The sequence below is a fragment of the Physcomitrium patens genome, chromosome 12 (genome assembly GCF_059467195.1).
Source record: "Physcomitrium patens ecotype Gransden chromosome 12, ASM5946719v1, whole genome shotgun sequence".
NCBI lineage: Eukaryota > Viridiplantae > Streptophyta > Bryopsida > Funariales > Funariaceae > Physcomitrium > Physcomitrium patens.
The window spans coordinates 12,203,168-12,213,353 of NC_143421.1; the positions used below are offsets into that span (position 1 = coordinate 12,203,168).

The 10,186-nt window shown below is 31.3% G+C and overlaps 1 protein-coding gene and 1 long non-coding RNA gene across 4 annotated transcripts; both read right to left on the minus strand.

The window, feature by feature from the left end:
- Positions 1-1,349: 1,349 nt before the first annotated feature.
- Positions 1,350-4,116, minus strand: LOC112289931 (uncharacterized). 3 transcript variants are annotated; one of them, XR_002972007.3, is made up of 3 exons: positions 2,764-4,116; positions 2,065-2,305; positions 1,350-1,855 (listed from the first exon to the last, which is right to left on the minus strand). It is a non-coding gene; the product is annotated as an uncharacterized LOC112289931 (long non-coding RNA). The 3 variants fall into 3 exon arrangements; XR_016505816.1 differs by lacking the exon at positions 2,764-4,116 and adding an exon at positions 2,532-2,726; XR_016505815.1 differs by lacking the exon at positions 2,764-4,116 and having other exon boundaries at positions 2,065-2,753.
- Positions 4,117-5,193: 1,077 nt separating this feature from the next.
- On the minus strand, positions 5,194-7,115 carry LOC112289337 (jasmonate-induced oxygenase 4). Its single transcript, XM_024534486.3, has 3 exons — positions 6,276-7,115; positions 5,863-6,187; positions 5,194-5,589 (listed from the first exon to the last, which is right to left on the minus strand). Exons 1-3 carry the CDS (start codon positions 6,755-6,757, stop codon positions 5,335-5,337), a joined length of 1,062 nt encoding a protein of 353 aa, XP_024390254.1. The 5' UTR covers positions 6,758-7,115; the 3' UTR covers positions 5,194-5,334.
- Between the last annotated feature and the right edge of the window lie 3,071 nt (positions 7,116-10,186).

Genomic DNA, 10,186 nt, shown 5'->3' on the forward strand with positions numbered 1-10,186 from the left:
TTAATGGAAAACACAAGCCTAACAAGAAGTGAATCCCTTCTCAAAAATCTCACATGGATAGATTTTCCTATGTACAAGAATATTGTATTCTTATAAAAAAAATTTAAAAGATAGTTTGTGGACAAAAAATGTAAATTTTTTTAACTAATGATAGAAAAATAAAACTAAAATAAAAACAGAAATCTAGTAGTATCACAAACATTGTAAAGGTACAAATGTTTTGAATACTCATTTTTTTTTAATGTATTTATTATTATAATATATATTTTTTGTTTATTTTGATTTGATTGTGTTGGTGTCTTATAAAAGCATCTGAGATTTTATTCTAAAAATAACTAAATAAGATTTGATATAATGAAGTGTTTATATTATTTTAGTTTTTATGTATAAATTCAAAAAAAAAAGAGTGGTTTTCATTTTTCTTTGTGAAAGCTGAATTTCTTAAACAGGAAAATAAAAATAAAAATAAAATAAACATGCAAAAAAAACTAGAAGAAGTTAAGTGGATAAAATGAAGATGTGGATGCTTGCATGACAATGACAGTATGAAAGTTTCTAATCACGTTCTTTAACCTTAGTTTTTAAAAAACTAAAATTGAACTTGGTTTACTTTTCATAAAAAGTTGTTATTTTTATAGTTTAAAAATTTTGAATTTTTTAATGCATAACAACTATATAGTTATTTTCTTAATAGATAATTCAAATTCTTCAACATGTTGGAATTGGGGTTATTCATAATTTATTAGATAATTATTTGATATTTAAAATTTATGTTATTTAGAAAATTTCAACTTATAAAAAATTTTGTACTCGGATTATTTATATCAGTTTAAATTAAAATAGATGTTATTGAAGAATATTTTAAAAAAATATAATATGAAAATAGACCTAAAAAGATAAATTTATTATTTAAAGATAAACTTATAGTATTAAAATATGTCAACTACTAACAACTTTGTGGTATAAAAAAATAAAAAGCTTGTAAATTATGCTGAAAATCATTTAACAACCTTGATAAATATTCTAAACTTCAAAGTAAATTTATTGGCTATTATATTTGTTTTGAAAAGCATGATTAAAGTAAGTAGTTTTATTTATTTATATATATATATATATATATATATATCTTAACTGAATATACATCATGTTCGAAAGAAAAACATGTTTCTTTGTATTTCATAAAATATATGACACGGTTGTGAACAAAATTCAAGTAAAAAACACAAAATCTTAAACTCAACTGCCACAAGTGAACACTCATAACTTTCAAATCGTGCCTTTAAACCACCATCTGATATCAATTTTCACAATGGTTGACTTCCAGCTACTGATCAAAACATTGGAAGCAAATGCGAAAACACGGTATAAAGTTGAATTGAAAGGAAACACACTCAGGCCTTCGAAAGAATCCATTGAACTAGAACCCACCCCGGGCTTCCCTGACAGAGCATCAGTCCAGACCTAGACTATGTTTTTCTTCATCTCATCACCCTCTTCATACATGTTTTTAAGAAGTAAAAACAATGAGTATGATGGAGAACTTAAAACATGAAAGAATAGAATCGTTCTAGACACAAAACAGGAAACAGGTTCAAAAGTAGCCATCAAGGATGCCACATGTATCTATACAGAGTTCGACCATCACGTACCCTGCATATAAACAGCTTCCTTGACGCAGTTACATAATTACGAAAACAAAGCAGACTACCCACAACGATGTAATTACATTGTATCTTCATCAAACCCATCTGACCTGCCCCTTGGATCTGCGTCCTTGTCTAGATATCGATTTTTACTCTGCTCATCAACAGCAGTAACGGACGACGATCGAAAAAAGCCCACTCTTGGTTTTTATCTACACACATTTCAATGGACCAGGAGAGTCTTGATAATTAGCAAGTACTTTATCTAACACAGCCATGCTAAGCGTCGAGGTTTAGTGATCCAGTAGCATAGATTGAGTGCGTTGTTGTAACAAACACATCATGCGATGGTAAGTGGGAAATATCGTAACCCAAGAAGTAATATATCCGCTCATTTTATGTCAGAAACACAACTCATTACCTGATCTTCCTTCTTTGTATGTTCAAGCCGGTTGCCAAAATCAGCGTTTTTCAGTGTGAGGATGACTCTTGTTGATTTCAGGAGAACCTTCCAACCCGATGGTACAATCTTCTTAGCCAATCTAGGATTAATAAAACTGGTAGTTCATGTCATTCACACCTTGAATCTTCAAATTGAACGATTGTTCTTAGATATCAACCTCAACTTTCTCATGTGTCAAACCCTTTAAAGAGATGTGTATCTGCAAGCCGTTTCCCAGATCAAATTAAAACCCCAACCTTAGCACGAAAATTTTCAAAAGCTCCTATGCTATGAGATATGCAACATGAGATAGAAAATGAGAACGCGCTTTCACATCAGCAAGGAAGCACCATCGTAGAAACAAAACCACCTATTTAGAAAAAGGCAGCTTCTCCAAAAACTAGGAAAAAGTGACCTTATTACAACTCAAAAGAAGAATTTCCTACTCTCGACACCACTATTACGAAGGATCGAGTCGACGCGGCCATGTATCCACGAATTGCTACAAGATGGATAAAACCCGAGGATCATTTTCACAAAAAAGTAACCTGAAACTCTTGTGTAGAAGATGAGAAGACTTGAGGTGATATTTCAACAGATATTTGTTGAAATATCACTCCAACAACAGATCGTGGTCACTGTTCCAAACATCACTCCAACACCAGATCGTGTCTATACCTTCACTTTGTCGGCCTCCTCATCCCAGTTGAAGGTGGACAAATTCATATAATGAACTTAACGAGGAGATGATTTGCTTTCCACCGGTGCTATCTCATTCAGTTGCCTCTCCACGGTACCCAGTAATTGTTTATCTTCTACTTCCACAGATGATTGCTGCATCCGATCACCAATCACATCCAAGATTACAGACACAACTTATAAGTCTAGAAAGTGATCTTTTTCCATTAACCCTAAGCCTCACATCAAGATGGATTGTTTAAAAATAGCATTACACCCATCTGAAGAGCGACCTACAATCTACGCTTCTCAACGAGTAATACAAAAAATGAAAATCAATATAGGATTCAATATCATAGCATTGACTCACAAAAAATGTTATGACATGGAAACCAACCTGGTGCCAATGCCGTTTAAGTGAACGTAAATAGAAGGAAACACGTTTTCTCCTTGCGTTAAACTTCTTATCTGCACATTTGTGAAAGATCTTTTTTTTCACGTTGCACGATTCTCCTTACATCAACCTGCTTACATGCGACACAATTGTCCTTTTTCTGTAAGCACTTCCACACACGACCGTCAAACAACATTATGCATTATGTTTTTTATGGCGCACATTATATATTATTATGTGGCACTGTGTCATGATTTGGACATACTATCCTTTCACTGTACCAAAGAAAACAAAGATTTAAAGGCTTATGTGAGTACTTTTCATAGTTTTTATGTTTGGAAGTAGTCAAGATTGTCCCTAATTGGAAAAATAACTATATACATTGTTTATATTGAGAAGTCAACCACCAATTTGTTTTGATGTTAGTACATTTTGTATATTGGTATATTATAACTTGGTTAAAATGTTAACAAAAAAAGAATGAAAAAAAGTAAAAAATATGAAGAATAAGAAAATCATTCTTGTACTTGATGAACTAGAGACACTTGATATCATATCATTTGATTAACAATATATAAAAAAACATATTTAGGAGTATAATTTTAATTTATTCTAAATTTTGTGATTGTTTTTTAGAAGTCAAAAAAATCTATTTCGACTAAAACATATATTGTTTAAACTGTAAGATAGACTTAATTGAAGATTAAAAATAAAAGGTAATGTGTTTGAATATGTTAAAATTACCACTATACATTTGTATAAATATCTTGCCATCATCCGAATTAAGTAGCTAAGTTTAAGGCTCCTTCATATCTTTATAAAATTTTAAGAATTTAAATTAAACTTTTAAAATATAGATGTGAAATTGGATGTGTTTCTATTACTTTTGACAAATAATAAATGTAATAAAATCATGGCCTTCAAGAAACAAGTTTATTTTTAAAAAAAATCTAAAATATATATTAAATAAAATAGAAGTTAGTATTTAAATGTCTACAAATATTTATTTAGAATCTTAAAGAGAGAGAGGTAGGAAATCTGATTTAAACATTTAAAGATCTAAAGGTATTAATATAGAAAGTTTGAGGCTAATTTAGGTAGTTTGAAATACTTGGATGCTCCTCTTTCCTTCTCATTTGCTTCAAATATTACTTTCTAATGCTTATAGGATTAATAAGAATTAAAAATTTTATTATAATAAGATTGGTGGTTTATCAATCTATTAATAATAATATTTTTTAATTTAACTTTCTTTTGTGATACTAATTTGATTGAAGATAAATAACTAAATAAAAATAAATAAATTTAGGGAGCTATTAATGCCACATCCCCCCCTTGCCATCTTATGATTAGTTTTGTCCATCTCCCGCCTCCATCTCCACTTCCCAATTCATTGTCCCTTGTTTCCAAAACTTTTATTTCATTGTCCCTTGTTCCTAAAACTTTTATTATATCAATAAATAATATCATATTATTTTAAATATTTCATAACATTTCTATCTTTAAATAAAGAAGTTAAAACTTTAATTAGAAATTACTTAGACAAAAACAAGAATATTTTTAGAAGAGCTAACAATATATATATATATATATATATATATATATTACATTTTTGAGTTGATAGAAACCATTCTTTTTTTTCTTTTCTTTATTTTTATTTTAGCTCTTTTAGGTATTAATGCAAGAATTGCAACAATCAACTTATTTTGGAATAATAATCTAGGTCAATAATTTTCTTTTTCTTTTTTATACTATTACTATCAAGTTAAGTGATGCACAATGTGAGTTTTGAAACTGTTGCAATTAATTTCGAACCAAATTTTTAATTATTGAGGATAGGATTATGAAGTTCATTTTAGAGAAGAAATGTTAAGGCTATTAATCAAGTATGAGAATTCAGCTAAAAACCAGTTCATACAAAGGGAGAACCATATTCTGATCGCAATACAAACACAATTCCGAGAAGGTGCCTGTTCTGCAATGCATCAAGGGATAACTTGGTGATATGTGTCGCATGAAGATGGTAAATCTTAGTCTACACAAAACAATTTCGGTATATCAACTTTATTGCTGTTGTGACTCAAATGTTGACTGGTCAGTTCAACATCCTTCAAATTAAATCTGTAGTACAATGTAGTGAATTTCAGCTGCTCTTGGAACATTCGACAGTGTCAATCCTAAACGACTAGCAAGTGATCAAGGTGCCCTTTGCCAGTAAGGGCTTTCGCCCAGCCGGCATAATAAAACGACTCCTTAAACTCTGAAAACAAGCATGCTTTGTACCTGGGACGCTCCTTCGGACCGAGCAACTCTGGAATGGGACCAACGACAGTGTCGTTCGTTGGGGCATGGAACGTAGCAAGTGAAATGCGAGGCTTTGAACTTACAAACACACGGTGCTCGACACTTCTATATCTCCCATTGCTCAAAAGCTGCAGCATGAAAGTGCAAAAAGGATTTCAATGCCGAATGGCTTTAACAGGGTGCATTCACTTTGTTTGTAATGGAGCATATTCCAACACTGTCGATGAATGAAGTCAACGTTGAACTAAAGAAAATCGAAGAAACTCTGAATCTACCCAACTATTGATTAATGCGTATTTGAACGCACACTGTATTCGGTCCAAACTTTTAGATATTGTTTTCCAGATTAATGATTTCCCATGTGACTTTGATCAGATGATTTAAAATGAGCGGCAATTTACCTCAATTTGATCTGCAACGTTTACAACGAACCATCCCTCCACGGGCTTCACAGTGATCCATTGTCCATCCTTCCTCACTTGCAATCCTGGATTGCCATCTTGCAACACAAGAGTGAGCACATTGTTGTCCGAATGCTTCCTCAGTCCCATGGTGACGTCCGGCTGTGGACAGGAAGGGTAGTAATTCACTTGATACACTTGCTGGTATTTTCCGGAGAAGTAGTCATTGAGGTGAGAGGTTTCCAACTCGAGGCTATCAGAGATGAGCTCCAAGATTCGTCTCATCAGCTTGTCTGTTTCCTCTGCATAGGCTTCCACTGTTTCTCTGCAAGCATGCGCATCCTCAAATTGGTCACAAGGTCTTTAAAATCCTCTTCTGGAACAAATCTCATGGTGTTCAACACCTAGCTCACCTGAAACTTGGAGGATGCGTGGGCCACAGCTCGTATCGACGCCCAGAAACAGGCAACGTGTACAGACGCAATTTATCACTCCAATTGGAACTTCTGCCCTCTTTGTGGCTCATTCTATCACTGTAGCCCTCATCTGGAAGAGAATCTCCTACAGTTTTCGCCCGAATCTTGCTCTTTTCCTCGTAAGAAAGATCGAAGAACTGGCGGAGCTCCTGCTGCATCTTCTTCATCAACGACAAAGGCACGCCGTGGTCCTTCACTTGAAAGAATCCCCACTCTTTACAAGCACTTCGGATCTGCTGCACTACAAGACCGCGGCGCTCTCCCTCTATCCCAGCCATGTCGATGACAGGCAGCTCAAGACTACAGGAGCCATCCTCCAACTTCACCCGATCCTCCTCAGAAACCAAGAAGTCGTCAGGAACTGTGTTGAGATGGCCATTCTCGACCAGCTCTTGCAAGGTCACTCGTGCATTAGACATGGCAGAGTTTAAAGCAAGATCATACGCTCACAGCTCCTCGCACTTGACTGATAGACTGAGAAATTCTGCAAGTAGGAAAACACCGGATGACAAGGCAGGGAAGTCCTTCCAGAGACTCGAACATGGAACTGGGTGCCTGGGGAATCAGTCGGTCATCACAGCTGCGATTGCTACAGAAGAATGGAAACCCAGCAAAGTCGCGTGTTTTTTTTGCTTTCTACCTCCCTCATTTCCTACGAGCAGAGTGCCATGGAAACAAAGAAGAATCTAGAGTGCAATTCAACGCAATGCGAGGCACAGAACGCTAGATGCCAAACCCTCCCGCATCAATAAGTGGGCCCAATTATTGATGTTGTTCCAATGAATTCCTAAGTATGGCTAATGTAGATGGAGATAAATACGATGTTGAGATGTACTATTCCATATTCATTTATCCACTTGACCTTTCTTTCTGCCTGCCCTATGGTGGTGCTGGAGCTCTGCTACCCGAGGGTTGGTTGCCCTGGGGCTGCTTCCATGACAAATCACTATATAATTACATTCACAATTTTATTTATTTATTTATTTTTTATTTGCTGATGAGGACCATGATGGTTGAATTTTTAGAAATCTAAGTATTGAGTTAGTGTTACAAGGAGGATTTAATACTTGAAACATACAACTATTGGTATATTAGAAGATCTAAATTTATCAATTGTATTGAAAATAGAGATTTGTTAATCCTACATCCCCAATTGATATTGTTACACCCCCATATGATCTCTTTGTAGATAACTAACTAATAATATCGTCATATTACATGTGTTCTTGCTTGAAAATACATCAGGCACCTAATTGTAGAAAGTAAGTAGAAATACAACAACAATTCTACCAAGTCTAATAGAATCTCAAATAAACTTTAAGTAAACCTTAATAATCCTAATCAAACTTTGACCAATCCAACATAAATTTAACAAAAGTTATAAAAGAAACACAAAGAAGTCCTAAACTAATCTCAAAGAAAAATAACAAGAAATCTTAAAGAAATATAAAAATAAATCTTTAAAGAAATAAAAAATAATCTTAAAGAAATATTAGAAATAGAAAATTTTAAAGAAATAATAAAGAATCCTAAATAAATACTAAAAATAGAAGCTATAAATAAATCCTAATTAAATCTTTATTTAACCTCAACTAAAATCCTAATGAATCTCAATCAATCCTAAGTCAAATCCTAATTAAAATCCTAATTGAATCTTAATCAAATCCTAGATTAAATCCTGGGTCAAGTCTTAATTGAAACCCTAATTAAACTTCAAGAAAATCTTAGGTTAAATCCTAATGAAGCCCTAATGAATTCTAAATCCTAAACAAATTCTAAAGAAGTCCTAATCAAAATCAAAATCTTAAACAAATTCTTAACAAATCCTATAGCAGATTGAAACCTCAACAATTAATGATCAAACTATTGATATTAATTCAAAATTTGCACACTTCTTAATATCTTAGTTAGAAATAGGCACAAGAAAGATGAAATTGATCGCACTTATCAATTGAGAGAAATGTAAGATAATCCAATTGGGTATTGGATGGCCTCCTATTCCAAATTAAATTCTAAACTTCCAGTACCAATATCTCCTTCTTGAATCATTGAATTGCTCTCAAATTTCACCCAAATATTGGAAATTAAATCTAAATATCAATTTTTGATAATTTGAGGTAATTTTTTTATTTAATCTATTTTTAACTCTCTCTTAAACATGCCTATATCAATTTCTTATCTCATTTACTTTGATATGGCTCATTTATACCTCTACAATGAAAATAAAAGTTCTTTATATAAAAGACAATATTAAGACTAAATCTTTCACTTCTTTTCTATCATTTATTCTTATTTTTCTATTACAACTTTCTACTAGGTTCTTCTATAGTAACATCCATATTTTTATTTTTCACTATATAGTTGTGTTACCACATGACAATATATTTCTTTTTTTCACAATTTTTTTCTTTACTTGGTTTTAAGAAAGGATAGTAGTTGAAAGGAAGATAATGAATATTTTATGGAAAAAGAGGACGTGAGATGTTTTTTTAAAAAAATATATATGTCTCAAATTTTATTATTATTATTATTATTAATAAAATAAAAAAATAATAAAGCACCTTATTCTTTATATAATACAAATACTACAATATTAGAGTACAATATTCTTGTGAGACCTCTTTGATCTTCATCAATTAATACAAATATTAAAAAAATAATAAATAAAAATAAATAAATAAACTTTAAATTAATAAAATTATATATCATATATTTTAAGAAAATTATTAATGCTACATCCTCAATTGATATTGCTACACCCCATGTAACCTCTACACAACTCAAATTGACCAAAAAGTAGACTTATATGCTTAAAGTGAGTTTAGTAGCCTAATATATTAATCTCAGTATTAATCAAAAAGTAGAATAAAAAAATAAAATAGGTATTTTGTATTTCGAGGTATCAAATTTAAAATTTGAGTCCTATATCTTAAATTATAATTAATAATTTATAATAAAGTATAATTTTTTATTAGACTTTTGAATTATTTTGAGATGCTTTTACAATATTATCTTTTTTTTGTCATTTACAATGAAATATAAGGTATGGTATCATATACAAATTCTCCATGTTGTAGAGAATATAGAATCCATTGATCTTTTCATATGACTATATTTGATTTAAGGCACTTTTTAACTTAAATTCTCATTTAGATCATCTTTATAAATATCTCTTATAACTTGGCTAATTCTTTCTTCTATCTAAGCCAAATAAGAATTAATATGTTATCCTAGCAATAATCCTTGGCTTAAAGTATTGTGCTACCTTAATCAAGTCTTCATTCATAAGACTTAAATTATAGCTTAAGCCATTGACATCTTAATTTTACAATTTTGTCTTGTGAACTACTTTAAAATCATAGTCTTATTATAATAAAACCTACGTAATTAGCTTTCCAATAAATTTATTAGATTCTTTCAACTATTTTAGTGGTTGATGATTTGTCACAAGTAAAAAAATATTGGTTATATTTATATAAGAAAAAATAAGCTATTATCTATATTATAGCTAAATATTTATCCTTATAAGATAAGTACTTGGATTTTGGATAAAATTTGCTCTATAAAGCATATATAAAGACATATTCCTTTCTATCATTATCTTTTTGAGTCAATCCTATACTAATTTCTAACATACTTCAATTTATGTAGAGTTAGAAATGTAAGCATCTTATTGTCTCAAGACTAGTGTTGAACTTAGTACTATCTTGAAGGTCTTAATTGATTCTTCTTAAGAAAGGTCCTACATCTATTCTTAATTAAGTTGTATAAATAGATTCAATAATTTAGTTAAAAGACCAAAACTACAAAATAATCTTTGATAATACTTTATTAATTTCATGAATGCT